Source organism: Saccoglossus kowalevskii, chromosome 19, assembly GCF_978046115.1.
Source record: "Saccoglossus kowalevskii chromosome 19, keSacKowa6.1, whole genome shotgun sequence".
Classification (NCBI taxonomy): domain Eukaryota; kingdom Metazoa; phylum Hemichordata; class Enteropneusta; family Harrimaniidae; genus Saccoglossus; species Saccoglossus kowalevskii.
In genome coordinates, this window is record NC_140659.1 from 33,181,629 (window position 1) to 33,206,743 (window position 25,115).

The 25,115-nt window shown below is 34.7% G+C and overlaps 1 protein-coding gene across 1 annotated transcript in view; it reads left to right on the forward strand.

The window, feature by feature from the left end:
* The window catches only part of LOC102801886 (maternal embryonic leucine zipper kinase-like), a 67,738-nt gene that overhangs the window by 2,990 nt on the left and 39,633 nt on the right, over positions 1 to 25,115 (forward strand). The window contains exons 2-7 of the mRNA XM_085494104.1: positions 4,778 to 4,868; positions 7,322 to 7,407; positions 8,433 to 8,549; positions 10,247 to 10,390; positions 12,511 to 12,579; positions 14,871 to 14,963. Coding sequence (XP_085350230.1) covers positions 4,811 to 4,868; positions 7,322 to 7,407; positions 8,433 to 8,549; positions 10,247 to 10,390; positions 12,511 to 12,579; positions 14,871 to 14,963 — 567 coding nt within the window. The 5' untranslated portion in view covers positions 4,778 to 4,810. The remainder of the gene's footprint in view (positions 1 to 4,777; positions 4,869 to 7,321; positions 7,408 to 8,432; positions 8,550 to 10,246; positions 10,391 to 12,510; positions 12,580 to 14,870; positions 14,964 to 25,115) is intronic.

The following is a 25,115-nucleotide window of genomic DNA, read 5'->3' on the forward strand; positions in this document are numbered from 1 at the left end:
CTTAAAAACGTGTGTGAAGACCTTATGCTGGTACATGTACAATGTATGAAGGGGTTTAAACCCTTTGGCACAACATCAACAACTATGTATTTTGAAAAGAGTGTTGTAAGTGCATCATGTTCAAAACTGAATTTGATTGATACAGTCTGTTTTTACGTTTATTGTAACATGTAGGTTGGCTCGCAATGTACTGGTATATGTATGTCAAATTCTAAAGCAGATTTGTAGATCTATCACTGTAAAATCTGTATGAAGAAGTAGTAACTTCTATTAAAATGGTATAATGCAACAATGGGGCTTCTATTTGAGCATCTACACTTACATTTATGAGAAATGATGAATGTTTGGTTCTCAGTTAGAATGAATGGGTGCGACTTCTATTGAGGATGCAACCCCTAATACAGTACTGAGTTGTTGCTTTTGTGCGCATTATCCAATGCATAAATGGAAATGATCTGAACTTGGTCTCATAACTTAACTGACACAGGAAAAATAGAATGCTGAATAAAAGAAAATGTTTTCCTGAAAAAAATAGCAGTTTATATGGACAAATAGTTCCCGTTTCAGATTCTAAGTAGAACAAGGCAGTGTTCTCCCCAGGCCTCTGAAGCGACACGGTACCGTGACGCTTGGACACTCGGCCGTGATGCTTGCCCTTTGTCCGTGACGCTTGGTCACTGGCCCGTGATGCTTATTGCTTTGTTTACAAGTGTCAGTCTCGTCTTGCACGAATTTAAAACAATAATATGTATTGATCGAAAGGTAATCCCGCTTTTGTTAGCCATACAAAGACAGTGATAAAAACGGAAGTCTGCAATAAGTTGCGAAGTCTTTCAAGGATGCAGAGCCGGGGTGCAGAGCCTCCAAATCCAAACAAAAATACTAGAGTAGCAATAATTTGCCCATTGCACGCAACGGCAACAATGTGACAAAACAAGTCACGGCGTACGTCGGGAAGATCAACCCCGATTTGCTGCACTCCGATTTTTTATCACTCAATCGCAGGTGACATTAATTACCCCAAAATTAAAAAAAAACAAGTGAAATTAAGTCGCATTGGAAAGAAAAGTGTGAATAATTCAACAGCAGACGAGACGGGTTAAGAAAAAACGAACCCTGACCTCTGGAAATACCCCATTCATAGGATGCCTTAGTAGCGAAGAACGCCGCCCTAAGGCGACATAATGCACGTTGCAACCTTGTGACCGATGCATGCTGGGTTACAGGGGGGCTCTGATCGAGGTAACAAAGATGGCGGCGCAGAGTGCATGTTTTTCCGCGATGTTTAAAAACAACATCTCGTTGGCGATTTTGATGTATTGCCTATGATAATAGTCAATGAACCGTTTTAATAAACAATTTGTGTATTTTACACCAAAAAGTCAGATACCGATGATCGCAATAGCAGCAGTGAATACCTGTCCAACGCAATGCCGACAGCTGACAATGTTACGGTGATCGTAGCGTTACTCACAAGGTATATAGCAATGAAAAAGCGCCGACTATTAGTGCCGAACTGCCATTGTAGAATTTTTTTCTAATTATTGATTTATTTCAACATATTTCGATATCTCGCCGACTTTATAAATTTAACCAAAAGATGTTTTCCCCCGACGTTATATGAACTGACAGTGACATGGGCACTAAAACTTGTACACAATGATGAACCAGTTACATCCATGGATAACATTATATTCACTGACTAGCTATAACACAAGTTTTTCAATTTGTTTTCCTTTTTATGCTGTTCTATTTCAAACTTTATTTGACTTGATACAAAAACATAAAATACAATGCAGTAAAATGATATAAAATTTATCAAATATAAAAATATCTTGTCTTAATTGTATTAATTAATTGTATTAGTAGATTGACCAAATTGGTTGGGAAAAACTGATTACTAGTATTATGCAAATATAATTATGCAAATTAGATGTATTGTTATGCAAATTGACCGTGATGCTTGACATGAAGTCTGGGGAGAACACTGCAAGGGCTGTAATAATTGTACATGTATTCCTAACATTACTGGTATGTTGTGGACAACATAAGTTTGAATAAAGATGACAAAGTTAACACCAAAAATACATCGAAAACTGCATTTGTATAATTGAATTGGGTGAAAATACACAACACACTGAATGTCAGATATGACTATGGCTTTGATGGCTAAACAGACGGTTCATTGCATTTTCTTTTGCAATTCTGCGCAAAACATGGTGCAGTATGTATGGTTTGTACTGTAGAACGCAAAATGTGTTGACCTTGGATGTCAGATGGTAGTAGGGTTGAATCGAAAAGGCGCACTTTATTCAAGGTACTGAGAATTTGAATGATGAGTTGCTTGAGCAGAAGATTTTGTTGGAAAATTAATTCAATTTACTTGAATCTTTGAATGGAAAGATTTCCCACAGGGCGAAACATTATCTGAATATAGAGGTCAGTATGATAGTCTTGCCAGTAGAATAGTGATGGTTTGGAGGGTTTGCATCAAAACAAAAAGATGTGAACAAGTATTGCTCATAAAAAAAGCAGCATTGTCCTTCGTCTTACCATATTTTTAATATGATCAACTAATTTATTTGCTAGGGGATTGTCACTGGTAGCAGTTAGCATACAAAAGTACTTTAATACAAATTCAGATCTGTTGTATGTGGAAGACAAATTGTATTGGAAGTAAATTGGAGTACCAGGTATAATGTAATGATGTCTGATAAAACTTATCACATATTCTTGGGTACAATGCTCATTGTTCATCATTATGGTGACCAATTCATATAATGAATATAATGTTGAGTTTTGTGTCTAGCAGCTGAAAGTTTCTAGAGCTTTACTCCCAGTGCCATTGATGGTGAAACTGAATTATTGCAATGCCATGATTGCTCATTTTCAGTTTCGTTGGAAATAGTTCTAATTGGTGAATTCATGTTTGCCAGCAAAAGTTCATTTATTTGGCCAATATCTAACCTTTAGAATCCCTAATATAAATCTCTTGTCAACAATATCATAAGGTGCATACTCTGGTTGTGACATGTTTGTGACAGGTTGTGACATGTTTGTAACAGGTTGTGACAAATGCAAAGTCGTATGTTTTTGTCAGTTAAGCTATGATGTAAAATATGTAAAATGACAAAATCTATTTGTTTAAATTTTAAATTGAAGCGATAACATTAATTGATGAATCCAGCTTCCTGTGCCCAATCAGTCAATCAATTCACAGCTTTTCCTAACAGGACCACACATGTGTGCGTACGAATGACAATTGTTAAGCTCATTTCAAGGCACATGTTTTTCTATTTGTACGTGTACCATGTTCAATAGAATTCAAGTAACATTTTGTTACCATGGAAATGTATAGGAGAGAAATTGTTTATTTCTAAGCTCTCTCAGATTTGATATGACTTGTTTTTTCAATATAATAGCATTTAAATTATTTAGCTATTTCTTAAAAAATTATTATTATTAAACATGTATGAATAAATGCTTATTTTTTTAAACAAATGTCTGAGTGGAAACATCTTTGTGATTATTAATTAAATACTTTTGCATATACTGAAAATTTTGTGCATCAAAATTTTGCCTTGTAATTAAGGTATTGCATCAACATTAGAAAAAATCAATTTTATGTTTGATACACACATATCTAGAACATCTCATGAATGACCCTCCAACGTAACATTTTTGTAGGCCTTCCATTATCTGTTTCACAACTTTAAACTCAAAAAGCTAGAATTCATTCTTCATTTGTTTATTATGTCATTACTTTCTTATTTACTCTATTAGAAGAATAGATACATATGTACAGCAGAGATTGTGTATATTGTATGTAGGATCATTGCAATCAGACTAATTCTGACCATGAATTTTGTTTGCTGGATCTTTGCAAAACAACTTATTCTAACCATGTTGTAATCTGTGTGCTTTTTGGCTATTTTGTTGTATTTTTTAGTTTTGTTTTGTTTAATCATTTTGAAAATTGGTGGGAAAATGCAGCTTGTATTGTGTTGAACTAAGCTGATGATGATGTAACTTGGGGGTTTATACATGTACCAGTACAAACGTTTCATGAGCAGGAGTTTTATACTAAAACATCCACAAAATATAATACAAAATTTAAATATAGATTTTTTGTGTGACTCTTTTACATATGCATGAAAGCAAAAACCGATGAATACAATAGATCACCTGTTAGATCTTTGAGCATGCTTTATCAATGAGGTATTAATTATTAATAAATAATAAGTATGCTTTTAGCTGATAATGAGGTCACCACACCCACATGGCTCAAAAGTAATTACCCAGATGCCTAAACCACACAAAAGTATATCAAATTTAGTCTTCAAGGAGGTTTGAACCAAATTTAGGATTATCGATATATGTCATGTTCATATAGTTTTATTATGAGTACGTACCATCAGAATACCAAAAATAAAAAAATAGGGTCACCAGTTGTTGTTTTTTTGGGATACAAGAGTCTCAACATTTTGCTCGTTTGAATGGGATTGACAAGTTTTTATTATTGTTGGTATGAAATCTAACATTTTAAAATCATTTAAAAAATTTTACATAATTTAGTGAGTTTTCACTATATACAATAATGCATTGCATATATGTGCAGTAACATGCTGAAGTTTTGCAAAATTTGAATTGTATGCCAGCTCAATTGAAGCTCAGCACCTACATGTACATGTAGATTGGGGCTACAACCATTAAACCTAGTAGTACTACATTAAGGTTTTGTTCATATTTCTGCACTTTTTTTTTTTGCGTGGTACAGATACACTTATAATTGTTACACAGAACAGTCATCATGGCTGAATATGAAGAGATAAAGAAAAGGTATCATTTTAAAGAAACTATTGGCTCTGGTAAGTGTACATCTTCACATTTCATTGCAGTAATTCTAATAGCATATTTATCTGAAAGAATGTCCACTGCAGATTCACACTGTAATAGAATACAAATCAGCATTGGCAGGTTTAGTGAGAATTTCACATATACATGCAACTACACTGTCGGTCCGATGGCACGTAGGGATCACTGGAGACGTAACGTGATGCGTACATCAGAATATGTTTTCTTTCCTTTTTTTAATCGCTTGACAATAATTTCCATGCCACGTGTTACATAAACAGTTGAGTGTGAATTTAACAGGCTACAAAAGTTAAATCTTTTTTGCGAATAGAATACATTGAATATTTTTAGTCCCCATTCGGACACAAGCCGAAAAAGGGGACTTATGGATTAACCTCTGTGCATGCGTTCATGCGTGTTTTTGGACCTATATCCTGGACCGCAGATATATCATACATAATACTATACATATGCACATCAATTTGTTTCACTATCTGATTCAAAATGGGCAAATGGCAGCCATTTTTGTGCTGAAAAATGATCAAAATCAATTATTTCTGGCATTCCAGAATTGGATCTTTGCTGTTTACAGGTGGATTTTGTTAAAACATACATTGCATATTATGTGACCTTGGTACACATAATTTTGTTTTCTAAATCGGATTCAAAATGGCCTACTGACAGCCATTTTGTTTTAATGAATGTGGTTCTAGAGCTATGTCTTTGACTGATTATTTTCAAATATCTCAAGCACTGTTAAGACATGCAACCAGTGCAATATTGAAGCGATGGAACAAGAGATATGACTAACATGTCATATGACCGTTTATGGTCATGTGACCTCATTAAATATGCATAACCGTAATATCCCAAGCACTGTTACAGATAGGAACATGCAACTGGTGCATTGACGCTGCAGTTCGGCGTCTTCTACACCGATCTGACGCATATCGCGCAAGGTGTGCCGGGAGTTTGTTCGAAATTTCGAACGTTTCGAAGTCAATCGTCGATTGCCACGTATTTTACGGATATATTAAATCGTTTCAGAGACCTGTTTACTAAATAATAATAAATGAAACTTGTAAGAACAAACTGGGCCCAAATTGCAATAAGTTTACACTGCTAGAGTCTGGTTCGGATGGAGTTCTACGCGTGATTTTATTGCGCTCAAGGACGTTCTATTTTCGAACGAGTTGAAACCGAGAATAACGCAACTACTTTCGAACTTCAAACACAAATTTGATTATCGTTATTATATGTTCGTTTCTATTGTTTCAAAGATTGAATTATGTATGACAATAATATTTCACTCTATAAACAATATTTTACTAAAATATGTGATTCAAAGGCAACCCAAATTGTAAAAAGCAATATCAAGTTCCGCGTATAAACACTGTTGTAAAGAGGCGGCGGAGCGGAATTTTAGCCAAAATCGGCTAGTAAGGCGTCATATGACACAGGTTTGTGCTGGGACAGCGCTTCCGGTGACGACACAACGGTTAGGCGTCATATGACACAGCTTTGTGCTGGAACAGCGCTTCCGGTGACGACACAACAGCAACTGGTGCAATATTAAAGCCATTAGACAAGAGATGTGACAAATGTATCAGTTGATCGTACATTGTCATGTGACCTCATTAATATGCATAACAGTAATATCTCAAGCAAATAGGGAAACACAACCTGTTCAATATTGAAGCTATTGCACAAGATACATGACTAACGGATCAAATAAACATATATGGTCATGCAATCTCATTAATATGCATAACTAGTTCTATCTCCAGCACTGTTACTCGTGCAACCAATGCATTTATGATGGTGTCTGACCAGAGAAATGACTGACAATTCTTTTGGCCATATATGTATATGATTATATGACCTCATTAATATGCATATCTGTATTAATATCTTGTACACTGTTGCAGATAGGGACATGTAACCAATGCAATTAATATGGAAGCTATTGGACACAAAATATGAACATCATATCAGATGGCCTTATATGATCATGTGACCTCATTGTTATGCGTAACTGTTACTATTCTAGATAGGACATTCAACAAGAGATGTCCATGTATGGTCATGGTCTCATTAGTATGCATAACTGTATTATATATTTAGCACTTTTAAAAATTGTACAATGCAACCAGTGCCATTTTGAAGGCACATTGTACAATATCACATGACAATAACAGACCATACAATGTTGTTATTATATACCCTTGGTGTTAATTTTGCAACGCTGCAAATAAGTCACACTGGGTTCAAAACCCAAAATTGCTGGAACGAAGCTATATATTTTCTTTGTTTTTCAAAAGGTTTTAATTAAATGAAATCAAAGAATAGTGAATATCTATATTTACATGAAACAATATGGCAAATAAATAAGATAACTATAATATGTAAATATGCAGATTTAACTATTTACAAAGTATTACATTGCATCATATGCAAATTTTGACAGGTGGATTTGCGAAGGTCAAATTGGCAATACACATCCTAACTGGAGAAAAGGTGGCTATCAAAATAATGGACAAAAGGAGTCTTGGGGTAAGTTTCATGTTATTAAAAAGCCATGATGATCTGCTGTATTAGGTGTAGAAGATTGACTGGCCCAACAAATAATTGGCAGCCTTTTTGTTTGACAAAAATCATTGACTTCTTTTTTTTCTTAACTCTGCTTGTAACTCAAACTTATTGAATTGATCTTTGTCATAACTCAATTCAAGATGACTGGAAGCCATTTTGTTTTTGACGAAAATCTGCAACTTTTGTTTTTTTCTGATTATATCTCAAATTCCTACTCAGTTAGTCCTGAACAAATACATGCATGTTCTAGCACAACAACAAATGTTGATCTGTGTTGGGATGTAATTCATGTTACACCGCTGACTCATCAACAATTTTGTTTCGGGGATCATCAAAATCATCAGTTTGCACAATTATCTCAGTACAGTACAATTGGGTCTTAATTTTGTTCATAGAAAATTGTCATTACAATGGACTTTAAAGAAATTTAATTCACAGTGAAGACCTGGAACATACACTTGTTTAAAAAGTGCATATACATGCTGACTGTTCAATTGTCATACATGTTTAAGTACAAAGAAGAAAGAGGGCAGTGACATTTCTAGTGGCTTGTTCACAGGAGGATGCCCTGGGATAATACACAAACCTGATTAGTTTGGGGTTGAAATCATTGTACTGTTGCTGATAGGGACATGCAACATGTAACTTGTGCTATAATTTTGTCTGTCAAGATATATGACCAAAAAATCAAGTCATCATATATGGTCATTATTTTATTAAATAGTTTTTATTGTTAAACCATAGCTACAATTGTACTTGGAACCCCCTATATCATTGCTTGCAGTTATATCTGTAAATGCTGTATTTTCTCTAATAGGAGCACTTGTGCTAACTTGATTTTACTTTAGTTTGTAGAGATTGCAATTGTATGATCAACCAACTGATCAAAACGGGGAAACCTAGTACAAGTACATGTACTAAGATGAATGTGACACATCATTGATTAATGAATGAATGTACGATTACAGTATGGTTTGTTTTTATAGGATGACCTACCAAGAGTGAAAACTGAGATAAAGGCGATGAAGGAACTGGTTCATCAACATATATGCAGGCTTTACGAAGTCGTTGAAACAGATCATAAAATATTCATGATACTAGAGGTAATGTATACATGTAAATTAAATTCAAACAACTGTGGTGTTATAAATAGTCAATTTATTGAGAACTCGGATCGCTACTCGGATGTTGTGTTGGAATTCCCTAATTCCAAATATTTGTTAAGCCAAACACCTACATTGCTTTCCAATTTTACACTTAAGACTTGAGTAAGATCCAATGTTTCTCTCTCAAGACAGCCATCACATCCTTGTTGAGGATGTACTATGTTGAAGAGGTAGGGAAGGCAGTATGGACATTTTAGTCCATCCCTGTAACCCCCCCCCCCTAAAAAAATTAAATCATCCTTGCCTTTCTAATCATATTAGAGGCTGGGTTCAAACCAGCTGCTTGTAAACGTGTTTTGCTAAGTATACATTAGATATACAAGTATACATGTAGTGTTTACTTTAGTTATACCGTAAAAACTTGATTAATTCGCGGTCTCTATTAATTCGCGCACCCTTTTAATTTTTGAACGCTAATTTTTAAATGTATCCTTTTAATTCGCGGCGTTCAAAAACATGTTTACAATTGTATCCTATTAATTCGCGGGCCAGTAGATAACTCAGAATATATTGCATGCAGACATTAAAAATATACATTTTGTTTGAGTTTTTATGTTACCAGTACTTGGTGTAGCCGCAATCGCAGTTAGCAAGCAGTTTAGGTTCGGTAAAGATTTGACCTGAAAAAAATCATTCCCCCACGACACTACAGATGTTGGACAAGATTATTACTTAGTCGATAAAAATCCATCGGTCAGCACATCGATTACGAATTTCCGTGATGGAAAGCTTAGTACAGGGCTTTTTCGTCGCTGGTTCACAGGGTTGCATCGACCATGTGTCCGCCATTATTCTATTATGTCATTTAAGTGAACCGCCCGCTCTATGGTGCGTAAATTGAGGTTTTTGATTGGTCGGGCGATTGACCTCGTGTTTCATTTTGATTATACCAGATTCGGTAAAAAACAGTGTTAAGCGGTCAACAAATGACAAGTACTAGTAACTTAATTGATTTGCGTCAAGCTGGGTGGCCCGAATTTAAATATCAGTGCATGAACTCTGGAGGTCATTGCCCAATGCCGCACGTAATTCAAACGCGTGGTTAAAAAAAAAAATAATTATCATGAAAGCAATACATTACAAAGTTGAAATATTCAAAGCCGGTACAATATTGTAAACAAATTTGCGTAATTAGAAAAGCAGTGCACTAAATAAACGACGTTGATATATTCAAGTTGCGTAATTACAGTCCCTTCGGATAGAATAACAATTTTACTAGATTGACGCACGGGGCACGAAAGAAAAAGGATGCTAAAGTAACATGGCAGTTGTTTGTTTGTGTACAGAGTGAGCTTTGCCATTTCACTGTTTCATTTCAAGTGTAACATGGTGCATGGTCCTTGACGCAGTGCGTGTTCTATGCTTGACTATACGCCATGAATGTCGCTAGCCACGAGTCCCGGAGGCACTAAAAAAACGTCCTATAATCGTGTTCATTGGAAAACAAAACAAATCACTAATAAATTTATGGAAACAGCTCCTTTTTGAATCGATCTAAAAGTACTCTTTTAATTCGCTCACCAAAAACCAATAATTTCTGTTTTTATGCTATTAATTCGTGCACTTGAAAAAATAATTATTTTTACAACCGCGAATTAATTGAGTTTTTACGGGAATTGCTTTTTTTTTTTCAGTATTGTCCAGGTGGAGAGTTGTTTGATTACATAGTTGCCAAAGACAAACTTAGAGAAGGAGAAGCAAGGATGTTTTTTCGTCAAATTGTTTCAGCAGTTGCATATACTCATGAAATGGGATATGCACATAGAGATCTTAAACCGGTAAGTTTATAGCAGAAGCTGATATTGATACTGTATACTGCTTTAGTTTAGTGATTGTCGTCGTCCGTGTCAATGTTTTACTTTTCCGACTTCTTCTTGAAAACTACAAGCCTGAATGCTTTGATACTTGGTGTATATGTACCTTGTGTAGGCCTCTCTGGATTTGTTCTTTTCATGATGATATCTTTAATTCTCTAATTTTGGTGAATATTTTTGGTAAAAAGTGATGTATAAAGTGACTTCTTGTTAAAAACCGCAAGTCTGATTGCTTTGATATTACTTATATAGGTACTACATGTGGAACTCTCTCAGAATTGTTCACTTTGTGATGATATCTTTGATTCTCTAATTTTGGTGAATATTTTTGTCATTTTTGGTAAAAAGTGATATTTTCGACTTCTTGTTAAAAACCGCAAGTCCAATTGCTTTTATATTACATAGGTACTACATGTGGACCGCTCTCAGATTTGTTGATTTTGTAATGATATCTTTAATTCCCTAATTTTGGTGAATATTTTTTTAATTTTTGGTAAAAAGTGATATTTTCGACTTCTTGTTGAAAACCGCAAGTCAAATTGCTTTGATATCACATGTATAGGTACTACATGTGGACCTCTCTCAGATTTGTTCATTTTTAGCTCCGCTGTCGACTTTGTCGAGCGGAGCTTATCATATGAGTGATTGTCCGTCGTCGTCGTCCGTGTCAATGTTTTACTTTTTCGACTTCTTCTTGAAAACTACAAGCCTAAATGCTTTGATACTTGGTGTATATGTACCTTGGGTAGACCTCTCTTAGGTTTGTTCATTTTATGTTGATATCTTTAATTCTCTAATTTTGGTGAATATTTTTGTCATTTTTGGTAAAAACTGATATTTTCGACTTCTTGTTAAAAACCGCAAGTGCAATTGCTTTGATATTACATATATAGGTACTACATGTGGACCTCTCTCAGATTTGTTCATTTCGTGATGATATCTTCAATTCTCTAATTTTGGTGAATATTTTTGTCATTTTTGGTAAAAACTGATATTTTCGACTTCTTGTTAAAAACCGCAAGTGCAATTGCTTTGACATTACATATATAGGTACTACATGTGGACCTCTCTCAGATTTGTTCATTTTGTAATGATATCTTTAATTCTCTAATTTTGGTGAATATTTTTGTCATTTTTGGTAAAAACTGATATTTTCGACTTCTTGTTAAAAACCACAAGTGCAATTGCTTTGATATTACATATATAGGTACTACATGTGGACCTCTCTCAGATTTGTTCATTTTGTAATGATATCTTTAATTCTCTAATTTTGGTGAATATTTTTGTCATTTTTGGTAAAAACTGATATTTTTGACTTGTAAAAAACCGCAAGTGCAAATGCTTTGATATTACATATATAGGTACTACATGTGGACCTCTCTCAGATTTGTTCATTTTGTAATGATATCTTTAATTCTCTATTTTTGGTGAATATTTTTGTCAATTTTTGGTGAAAAGTGATATTTTCGACTTCTTGTTAAAAACCGCAAGTCCAATTGCTTTGATACTACATATATAGGTACTACATGTGGACCTCTCTCAGATTTGTTTATTTCGTGATGATATCTTCAATTCTCTAATTTTGGTGAATATTTTTGTCATTTTTGGTAAAAAGTGATATTTTTGACTTCTTGTTAAAAACGGCAAGTCCGATTGCTTTGATATTACATATATAGGTACTACATGTGGACCTCTCTCAGATTTGTTCATTTTGTGATGATATCTTCAATTCTCTAATTTTGGTGAATATTTTTGTCATTTTTGGTAAAAAGTGATATTTTCGACTTCTTGTTGAAAACTGTAAGTCCGATTGCTTTGATACTATTCATATTGTTCATTTTCTAATGATGTCTTCAGTTCTTTAATTGAAATGTGCATTGCTAAGAACGGAGGTATTTCAGCCGACAGGCTGCTCGTTTCTATCAATTCTATGCCTCAGTCACAGATAACTTTTGTGTAATTTTGTTCCCATAAATGCCATTAAGTCACAATATAGGGTTTTGTACATATGTATATTTTCGTTATTGTACTTACATTAATAACACTGGTTATGTTTTAAAATATATTGTATATTGTATTTATAGGAAAATTTACTTTTAGATGATGACCAAAGTATTAAATTGATAGATTTTGGTCTTGCTGCAAAACCCAAGGTAATGTGTTTGATTGTTTTTTGCATCTTTCTGTATTCCCACTTTTTAGCTCCGCTGTCGACTTTGTTGAGCGGAGCTTATCCATCGTCGTCCGTGTCAATGTTTTACTTTTTCGACTTCTTCTTGAAAACTACAAGCCTGAATGCTTTGATACTTGGTGTATATGTACTTTGGGTAGACCTCTCTCAGATTTGTTCATTTCATGATGATATCTTCAATTCCCTAATTTTGGTGAATATTTTTGTCATTTTTGGTAAAAAGTGATATTTTCGACTTCTTGTTAAAAACCATAAGTCCAATTGCTTTTATATTACATATATAGGTACTACATGTGGACCTCTCTCAGATTTGTTCATTTTGTAATGATATCTTTAATTCTCTAATTTTGGTGAATATTTTTGTCATTTTTGGTAAAAAGTGATATTTTCGACTTCTTGTTAAAAACTGCAAGTCCAATTGCTTTGATATTACATATATAGGTACTACATGTGCCATGCATGGCTTGTTCACATTGATATTTTTTACGTATTAATTGCGTTGTTTGAAGTGTTATGTTAAATAACAAAATAACGCATGAGAATTGAGTTACACAAAGCTATGGATATTTTTAGCTCCGCTGTCGACTTTGTCGAGCGGAGCTTATCATATGAGTGATTGTCCGTCGTCGTCGTCGTCCGTGTCAATGTTTTACTTTTTCAACTTCTTCTTGAAAACTACAAGCCTGAATGCTTTGACACTTGGTGTATATGTACCTTGGGTAGACCTCTCTCAGATTTGTTCATTTCATGATGATATCTTCAATTTTCTAATTTTGGTGAATATTTTTGTCATTTTTAGTAAAAAGTGATATTTTCGACTTCTTGTTGAAAACCGCAAGTGCAATTGCTTTGATATTACATATATAAGTACTACATGTGGACCTCTCTCAGATTTGTTCATTTTGTAATGATATCTTTAATTCTCTAATTTTGGTGAATATTTTTGTCATTTTTGGTAAAAAGTGATATTTTCGATTTCTTGTTGAAAACCGCAAGTCCAATTGCTTTGATATTACATATATAGGTACTACATGTCGACCTCTCTCAGATTTGTTCATTTTGTAATGATATCTTCAATTCTCTAATTTTGGTGAATATTTTTGTAATTTTTGGTAAAAAGTGATATTTTCGACTTCTTGTTGAAAACCGCAAGTCCAATTGCTTTGATATTACATATATAGGTACTACATGTGGACCTCTCTCAGATTTGTTCATTTTGTAATGATATCTTTAATTCTCTAATTTTGGTGAATATTTTTGTAATTTTTGGTAAAAAGTGATATTTTCGACTTCTTGTTGAAAACCGCAAGTCCAATTGCTTTGATATTACATATATAGGTACTACATGTGGACCTCTCTCAGATTTGTTCATTTTGTAATGATATCTTTAATTCTCTAATTTCGGTGACTATTTTTGTCATTTTTGGTAAAAAGTGATATTTTCGACTTCTTGTTGAAAACCGCAAGTCCAATCGCTTTGATATATTATACATATAGGTACTACATGTGGACCTCTCTCAGATTTGTTCATTTTCTAATGATATCTTCTGTTCTTTAATTGCCATGTGCATTGCTAACAGCGGAGCTATCTCAGCCGACAGGCTACTTGTTATTTTGTGTTTTTAGAAAACTAATCTTGATGTTGATTGTGTGACAGAGATGTCTGTACATTTTAAGAAGAGTAAAAAAGATTTGTTCATTTTATGATGATATCTTTAATTCTTTAATTTTAGTGAATATTTTTGTCATTTTTGGTAAAAAGTGATATTTTCAACTTCTTGTTAAAAACCACAAGTCCAATTGCTTTGGTATTACATATATAGGTACTACATGTGAACTTCTTTCAGATTTGTTAATTTCGTGGTGATATTTTCAATTATCTAATTTTGATGATTATTTTTTTCATTTTTGGTGAAAAGTGATATTTTTGACTTCTCGTTGAAAACCAAGTCCGATTGCTTTTATATTACATATATACGTACTACGTGTGGACTTCTTTCAGATTTGTCCCATTGCTTTTTATATATATATATTGTTCATTTTCTAATGATATCTTCAGTTCCTTAATTGTAATGTGCATTGCTAACAGCAGAGCTATCTCAGCCAAGAGGCTGCTTGTTATATATTCAGATTAAAAATTGACAACTGGAGGCAAAGTTATTTACAATGTTGCAAAGGAGATTGGAAGGGAAATTTAAATAAGTTATTTCTGTGTCCGCTGTAATTTCAATATGCCCTTTTATTTCTTGCTAGGGTGGTATGGATGATAACTTAGAAACATGTTGTGGTAGTCCAGCATATGCAGCTCCAGAACTTATATCAGGAAGAGAATATCTTGGAGCTGAGGTGAGATTCTAGTGGCAGTAGTTAAACTTATTAATTTAATTACAAGTGATTGTGCAGTAAATATCACAAACAATTTAAAATGCACCAAATTAAATAATTTCGGAAAAGTTGTTTGTGAATCATGCAACAACTAAAGTTAAGCTCCTGCTCTATTACTTTGCATTTAATTTGTTTCATGTTCTGATTCAAAATTGTTGACTCATTTCAGTTTTGTTTAAGGATGCTGTATACATTTTTGGTATTGATTTTCTAAACTGATATTTTCATATAAAATATTTACTGAACCACATAAAGCTATATATTGATGGAAAGCTTATTTCACACTGGATATGAAATCAACAAGATAGTGTGTGTATGGACGTGTATAATCATGTGATCTCTGTGTAAACACAGAAGGCCATTTTCGGTAAAAAAATAATTGAACCAATGAATAAACAAATTTTTTGGAACATTGGCAACAAAACAGTTTTTTAGACGACGCTCACCACCATTCAGTGTTGATTGAGATATATATCTACATGACAGTGGGGGAATAAATAATAATTTAACTATCTTGAAAAAACAATGCGATCTGGTTCTTTCCGGTATTCTGAAATTAGAACGTAATTTTGAAACAAATAGGGAAATATAAAAATCCCAGCGCCGCTTGAGAGGGAACATATCGACGAGTGTCTGTGCAAAAATTTAGTATAATGCGTCCACTCGAACTTGAGATCAAAGACCTGCAGTTGCCGTAAATCGCTGTTTTGTTTAAACCGAGAAAACGGCAAAAACAACTTAGCAGCAATGTATCGTCGGCTAACTCAAAATCTGTGTGTCCCTTGGATCAAAACAAATTTCTAACGACTAGTTATGGTATCTGTCTGTCATAATCATGCAGATGTGTGAATATACCTGGTCACAATTGGTTACAAAGTACGAAATTATGCTCCTGAATCCAATAGGAAACACTGTTTCACTGCGAGACAAAGCCACGTCAAAATGACGTCATGATTTACATATTCATTATTAAATTGTGGGAGGAAACGCTCCTTTTCTGGAGGACTCATTATCATACATTACCCTCCATGAAAGATCATTCTCTTGCTCTGCTGCTGAATCAGTAACCGTGGCTGAACGCACCACCAATGTCAACTACACGTAGTTTTCTTTCCAAGATTTATTTTTACTATGCGAGATGTCTTGACGAAGATCTGTATTATCAGATTTGAATGGCAATGAAGAGGGAGAAGTCACAGTGAGAGCTGAACTGAATCAGGAGATGCAATCGCTTGGGTTTAAAATTGTCTATCGATCGGGCGATGAATTTTCAGTTTGTTTGCTTCGTTATTATTTATTATGTAGATTTGTAAAATAACCTGTTCACCATAAATCGTGTTCTCCGTTTTTTAGTTCCCAAAACTGTTGTGACAAAATTACTAGTAGTGTGATAATTCTTTTTCCATCTTCAACGCGTAATACATAGTACCGGGACAACTGCTGGCGGGGACTACTGCCAGTATCTTATTATCAGTTCACTTTCTATATCAGGTATAACAAATCTACTAGTAACTTCATTGAGTGTCAAGTTATTTATTGAGAATGTGAACATTAAGAAAAATAAAGCACAAGGTTGTTCACACACAGACGCGTACGTTTTCTTTTACAGCTGCTTGGTAAGGCTTTACGTGTGGCCAAGTGTTTCACTTCCGACTCATTGTGGTCGGGGTGTCAACGAGTCCATGACACGTAATTTGGTCATGAAAACTTAGTCTGCCATGTGCTGAAATTTTCTACCTCCATGGTATGATCAATTAAATCGTGGAAGGTACTAACGTTAATGATTAAATTTTCATAATAATCGCTTTACATACTGTCGACGTTCTTTTCCAAATTGACTTGGATTCGTTTTGTTTCGTCCCTGTCATAGTCAATGCCAAGACGGTTTCATAGTGGACTGCTTGGAGAGCAAGAAATTCAACAAAATTAAATTTGTGAACGATCGTAAATGGAATGCGTGTAACTGGTACCTCAGACTAATACTTGTATTACTAGTCTGAGCTTGTACAGAATGCAAGAGACTGTTTATATTTGCTATGGGTGGTGACTATTATGCAAATTATCTGTCTATTATGTCTTTGGCTGATTAATTAAAACATTGCTTTCAAAACAATGACATGTGCTTTTGTTTTTAATTAACAAAAATTTACTTTTACACCCTATAAAAACATCCAATTCACTTTTTTCCTACCGAGTGTTTGCTCCTTGTAGTCCAGCATTGAAAAATACAAAAAAGTAGAATTTTATGTTTCAAAGCAAAACAACTACAGGGATTTTACTGCTTGTACAGCATTATTACCGTACTTCTCCGAGTATAAGCCCACCCCTCTGTTTTTAGACATTTAACAAGTTGAGGGCATCCCCAAGTATAGGCCCAGGGTGTTTTTACCGGGCATCAACGACATGTATTAAAATATGCATGTAAAATGAAGATAATGATAAAGATCTTGCCTTCGACTGTTTTCCCACAGACCCTACCAATTCGGACGGAATGTACCGGCGCTGTGAATGAAAAATGTAATTTGGTTAATTTTTCGAGGTTGGAAAGATGGTTACAATTTTAAACCCCCAAAAAATTTTCTTTTTTGAGGTGATTCTCGAGTATAAGTCCACCGTCTAATTTTTCCGATTTTGCATGTTCAGGCCTCTGGGCTTATACTTGGGGCAGTATGGTATATGTATCTTGAGACACTACCTTGAAGAATTTGACTTGTAAATATTATTGGGTTGAAACTGTGCAGGCTAAACTATATGTCTTGGCATGCTGCCATTTATGAGGCTTTGTCAGTTTGGACTGTGAGGGAGTGACGTAATTAAGTTTTAAACAATTTAGTGACCTAGGCAGTTCCTATAACTATTCTATGTTTTAAACATCGAAAATAATTTCCATATGTAGAGAATAGTTTTAACTGGGATACAGGCGATTTATTCTAGGAATTCTAAATTGGCAATTAGTAGATTTAGCAAAATCGCTACCTATATTATGGCTAGCCGAGGGGGGCTAATTGCGTGTTTCGCCATAAATATCAACTTTATGATTTAGTAGAGTTTTTGTCTATATCTGTCGAAGTTTTGAAATATTTCTTTATCTATTGGACACAACACTAATAAAGAATAAAAACCAAAAGTAAATAGGCGGAAGTCGTCCCGGACTGAATTATAAAACAAGGAAACCATACTATGAATCATCGTGGTGGGATCCTCATCTTGGGATAGTCACACGGCAAAAATCCGACTCCAGCGGACTTTAGTAATTGAAATTTTTCATTAAATAATCAAAAGAATAAATTCCTTGTGTTACTACAGTACTCATTTCGCTCAACCTTCTGCTTTTAATTGACCTTAATCATTGCCACACGAGTGGTTGAAATGGTGCATTTGATAGTCAAGTGTGAAGATATAACTAGTAATAGTCGTATTAACTATTATCAAAGGTACATTTTTGAATAAAAACAGGCCACATGCCCTGAAAAAATCAAATAGAGCTTGACATTTATAAATAATTTATTGGGCTTCAGAAAAAAAACATGTCAAATTAGTTGTAACCGTAAATATTTGGTGATCAATCAATGATCAATTTGAAAATCATGATTCACACAAAGTCCTTCGATACTGAAAATCATCAACTCTACTCTGGTTTACCTTCTTTCACAACTCGCAATGAAAACTGATTTGCCGTGGACACTAATTCAGCCTGGTTTTTCTTTTTGAACTGAGGTCAAATCCCACCCCTTTTGTCAAAATATACCCATGTTTTTCAGTGAGTAATTGTGAAGCCTGTCACAGCGCAAAAACTATGTAAATCAATGCCGGAATGGTTATTAATATATTCCCCGATGCTATGTTGATAGTTGAAGTTGCATCAATTTCAAGGCGACTGTTTCACCGGAACAACTCTAAGCTATGTTTCTGTTTTGTGAAGTAAAATTTAAAAAAAATGTAATAATAATACTTCTTTAATTATTTGGGTTTTCAGACAACAAATTACGGTGCATGATCCCCAGGAATTACGATCAATGTTTGTCCTGCCTTGGCTGATTGTGTTGAATGTTGGGACCGACGCCCGTCCTGAACTCAATATCGAGAAACCAACTGGATCGACATTCTAAACAAATTATTGGGACACGGCCGATAGACATTCCAAACAATTGAAATTATTAACGAAAGACAAGATTTTTCTATATTTACATACCAAATAAGCAAAATTGACAAATACATTGTCTTCGCCTCTTCGCCTTCACAATAATTAATAATACAAATCGTAAACACATTGCAAAGACTCGACAATCAGGTAAGGAAAACCAGACAACCATGTTGTACTTGTGTTAAAATACATTTTGTAGCAGTGCGTCACATGAGAATATTGTTTAAAATAAAATATTCAATCCCAGCCAAATAATAGTATGATTATAGATAGTTAAAACAAAAAATATTTGGACTTTTGATGGCTGTTCGAGACAATTATAAGCCAATGTGAACCTCCAAAATTTTCTTGTAGTCCGAATTTTAAATGCAAGTGAGAGGTGGTATTTCCAGTTTGAGCGGTCGATAATAAAGCGGAAATTGTCCGGTCGAATTAAACATCAACGTAAAAATAGATGTTTGAAATATCGGTCGGAGCCAGAATATTTGTACGATTTAAAATTGATTTCTGTGCCAATATTGCACTGTCTATATCTTGCTAAGTATGTCTTGGGGGTTTGGTATTATAAAAAATTATTTTTCTGGGCAGCGATCCTTGTCATTACAACAGTCTAAATATTTACAAGCAGACATATTTGTAAACAGATGTTTTATTACTACTATCTTAGGGAATACAATAACCTTACAAGACCCCTTATAGCATTACATTTAAGACTTTTCTACGTCACAACTCCGAGCTCCCATCATGCTCTGCGGCCAACTATGGCTGCCATTACAATGGTTGTAAGCCAAGTTAATGGGCAAACTTAGACCCTTGTTACAGGAATACGGCTTAGTATATTTTTAAAGCAATATCACAGAATGATTGTCTGAATACAGTTTATTGACATGGATACCATGAAACTGCTGTGTTTTCTTCCCCTTTAATATTTAACTAACTGGTCTCTGTCATGACATAACATAACTTGTTTTAAATAATGTTGCCTTTTACACCTTAAATTGAGATAGTATGTAAATAATTTTGTGATAAATTTTGTTGCTTGGTACATAGATGCTTTGGGATAATGCTCAGACCTGACTAGTTTTGGGTTGAAATCTTTGCATTATTGATCTAATTTGCATATTGATTAACCAATATTTAGCATTTTCACTTGTTTCTCATGTACTATCAAAAGGATTTCAATGAAACATAGATGTTCTTGGATAATGCTCAGCTCTGACTAGTTTTTGGTTGAAATTTGCATACTAATTACCTAATTTGCATATTAATTAACTGATTTTAACTTGTTTCTCATGTAGTATTAAACGGATTTCAATGGTACATAAATGCTCTGGGATATTAAGGTAGCGAGACTATTATTTGTGTTGAAAATTCCGATTTTCACATTTATTTATTAATTGATGAAATGCACTATAAACTTTCATCTGATAAAGTCAACGTAACATAGAATGTCATGTAAGCTGGTTAAAATGTAGATTTTCTGAAGGAAAGCAAGGCAGCTTCAGTAGTGTTTTCTAAAATCAACAACACAGGTTTAATTTGTGTGCCTATAAGTTTCAAAGATTAACTCAAGACAAAGCAATGTTAGGATGTGTTATCAGTAGCTATCTGACACACAATAGTTGCGTTCACGCACAGCTCCTTAGCACGGGCTAAGAGGTCAAATTCCTTAGCCCGTGCTAAGAAAACGTGCGTGAACGCTTAGCACGGGCTAAGGAATGCTAAGTACGGGTTAAATCTGATCCGAATTTAAGACGCGGTCTAGACCTTAGCACGGGCTAACGAAGTATGCGCGAACGCTTAGCCCAGGGCTAAGCGCCCTCTGTGGCGACCTTTGGGTGTGAAAATTGTCCCATGTTCGTATAACAACAATATTCCACCAGTCATTACTCCGCGCTCACTTCCACACTAATAGTAGTAGAGCGTACAGCAGCTCCAATCGTAGACAAAATACATTTGATTCGCTGTCTACGACATGCATTAATAAAACTCTGTATTCTGTTACGACCGTTGTATACTGTTTATGTGCATCCAAATAAGTTGGGTCCGTCTTCTCTCGCGTTCCTGTGCACGTCGCTTCAAAATTAGAACGAAACATACCAGCAGCAGAAATAGAACCTCGTGCGTGTCATCCATTTTTCGTTCGTAAATAGCGGCTTGCCAAAGGTCCCCAACTGATGGCGCCCCTTAGCCCGTGCTAACGACTGGCCCTCCCTGTGCGTGGACGCAATTGGGTCTAGCCGAAATGCAAATATGCTAGATAAGCCTAAATCAGCTTAAATCTTAGCCCGTACTTCGTGTAACGTGAACACAACTAATGAGTGTTTCCAAACATTTGAGTGGTTTGTCTCCCCCCCCCCCCCTGTTTATTTCACAGATTAGTCATTTGCATATGAATGTGTCAGACACAAGGTCACACAGCCACTGAAAAAAATCATTGATTTTAGTGTTTTCATCTGCCGTTTTATCGAACTATAGTTATCCCATTCCTTTAATTTTTTGGGGTTTCCAATAGCCTTACACATTTGGATGCCCCTACACATGTTAAAACAGACCTTGATGGGAAAACAAATCGCTTGTGCAGATAAACAAGCTTGAAAATCTTTGCTGTGACTTCATCAACGTTTTCTAGGAGTTTATGTTTTTCAAAATACAAGGTCTTTAACAAAAAATAACGTATACTTATTGTCGTTGGATTAACACCAAATTTTCACAGCTTTAAGGTGACAATGAGAGGAACTTGACTGTCCAGACAAACTATTTCATGGATTATTTACCAATGTGTTGTGGTTTGAGTTGGGGCCAATGCGACTAAAACAGAAATTAAAATTCAGGACACTATTTTTCAAAACACGTTGCTTGAATAAAACTGATCAGACACATTCAATTTACCAGACTATTGAACAACTAGGAAAAGTGAAAACAAAACTTATTATCACCAGCATAAATGCGTAAATATTTTTTTTACAAAAAAAGTAATTTTTCACTTTTGATTAAGTAACGCACCGTAGAATGCAGATACGGGCATGACAAACACACCTTTGAAAAGCTTGAAGTCTGGCGATTTCAAAAATATATACTTTCCTGGGTCTATTTGTAGTCGTTTGGTCCCAATTAGAAGATGAAAAAAAGTATGCAAATAATAGTCCCGCTACCTTAAGCAGACCTGATTACGTTTTAGTTGAAATCTGTGCATATTAATTATGTAATTTGCATATTAATTACCCAAATTTAATTTAAGCATTTTAACTTGTATGGTGCATAGATGCTCTGGGATGATGCACGGTACTGATTATTTACGGGAACTTATGTTTTGACCTCTCTGCGTCCATCCGTGCGTGCTTCCAGACCTGTATCTTAGACATACCTGGACCAATCACAATCAAACTTCACACATACATCATACATAATGTTATACATATGTACATGAATTTGTTTCACGAATTGGTTCAAGATGGCCGAATGGTGGCCATTTTTGTGCTAAAAAAAATCATCAAAATCAAGCATTTATGGATTGATTTTGTTCAAACTTGGTACATACGTTGGACATTATGGTGGGACCTTGATGCACATCATTTTATTTTTCAATCATATATTTATTTCAATGATTTTATATACAAGAAGCCCCATATTTGCTTTATGTGTATTGAAAATGTGTTTTTAAAGTGCAAGTCAAGGCGTGCTTATTCTTGTTTTTAGCTCTACTGTCGACACAGCGAAGCTGTTCATATTACTGATTATCTGCCGTCGTCGTCATCAACTTTACAATTTCAACTTCTTCTTCGAAACCGCGAGTAAGAATGTTTTAAAATGTTATATGCAAGTACCTTGGATGGTTCTCCCTCAGATTTGTTCATTTCATGATGATATCTTCAATTCTTTTCTTTTTGGTAAAAAATGATATTTTCGACTTATTGTTGAAAACCGCAAGAGATGCCAACAATTTTGACTATGTTGCCTAGTGATCCATCAATCAGTAAGACCACGAATTGGTTAAATAACATTGAAAGAATAACTTTAATTAATCGAGAAGAAAAAGGGATTAAATACAATCTGTTTACAAATTTAGGATTTTCTGCCCATTAGTGAAACATTAGACTGCTAGCGCAAAACGTAGTAATGTAGCATGTGGTTCCAAGTGAGACCACACGTATCTTCCAATAATGTGACACCAACTGCTTGGTAAAATTCAAGATGGCAAATGAGTTTGCATTTAGTTCCTTTGTGACGAACCCCAGGTGTACAGCAATTGAGTTGTACGTACCAACAAGACATCTCCAACGTGCTGGCCCAAATACCCACAATAGCTAGTTAAAGCTACTGTCTTTCTTGTACAGTTCCTGCCAGAAAATCTGAACACATTGGTTCCAAAGCTGGCCCAGGCTTATACTACCGGATTCGGCTGATACCCCGCCCTAGGCGATCTTATGGAGAATTTGATTTTTTTTTTTAGAAAAATGTGGACCAAAAGATCGCCCGGGCGATGTTATGGCAGATATTACGAAGCCCATATTGTCTGGAAAAATAACCCTGCGTTGATAAAAATGGTCTCAGAAAATGTTTAGAAAAAATAATGTTTCGTGTTGATCAAATATAATCATGCAAAGTATAAATTCAAAGTGTTTTAATACATTGGTGAAAGGTCGCATTTTTCGTGAACAAGAACATGCACTAAGAAGGAAAGGCAAGCCAAAGTCAAAACGGGGTGCATCATAGACATAACACAACACACGCTGCAACAGCTGAGTGATCAGCGACATCATTTTGGGACGCAATTGAAATTGAAGTACTTTTTTGCGAAACTTGCTGCGCTGCGATGCTGACATTAAGTGTGTGTTGACCGAAGTTTGACCCCAAATCACGCACTGAACTGGCACGTTACCTTAGCAACCTTTTTCTTTCTTGGTCTGCGCGTCCATCTAGTAAAATTGTTATTATATCCAGCGGTACTGTAACAACACAACTTGTATACAACTCTGTACTGGCTTTGACTATATCAACGTCGTTTACTTAGTGCACTGCTTTTCTAATTATGAAAATTTGTTTACAATATTGTACCGGCTCTGAATATTTCAACTTTGTAATGTATTGCTTTCATGATAATTATGCAAACTCAAGTTATTGTTTACTATTGTTAGGGCACCGACCCAGGGTATTGGGTCTGTGAATATTTCAAATTACCGACTTGATAATGCGTTGTATTCGTAATAAGTATGCAAACATAAACATGGGCGCATTTAAATCATTAAAAAGGATAGTAGTCAGGTATCTACGGAAAGTCGAGAAAATATTTGAAATACTTGTGATTCATCGATGTTCCAATGGTGAATTATTTTATACATAAACATAAACCATACCATGCGTCAAGTAAAATTTTATTATAATTTAATAAACTCTGGGCAGCGCACTTCGATCACATTATTCACGTACATTTTGACTGAACTCTAATAACCACGTGTTTGAATTACGTGCGGCATTGGACAATGACCTCCAGAGTTCATGCACTGATATTTAAATTCGGGCCTCCCAGCTTGACGCAAATCAATATAGTTACTTGTCATTTGTTCTAAAAATCTTTCAACTCTCTCAAATACCATGAGCGCGAATTCAACAAAAAAATACATCAATACAAGATTATGTGTGCAAGGTTATATTTATAGAACGTACATGACTGCTCAAATCTGTTTTTTTAATAATCATGTCGCATGTGAAACACAGGAGACATTTTAGTTTGCCCATTTCTTGTTTACCGATCTTGAACTTTTTGTCTGGAATGCGATACAGACAAAAAATAAACATTACTGATACCTACCGTTGTCAAATCAACCAAGAGGCTCAAATCAGGAAGTTTTATCTATTTTAAACTTCGTAAATAGCATTCTTTTCAAGCTTAGACTTTATTAGAGTGTAATAAACGTAAGTGAAATGTATTAACAAGTCATAATACGCAACAACAATTCATATACATC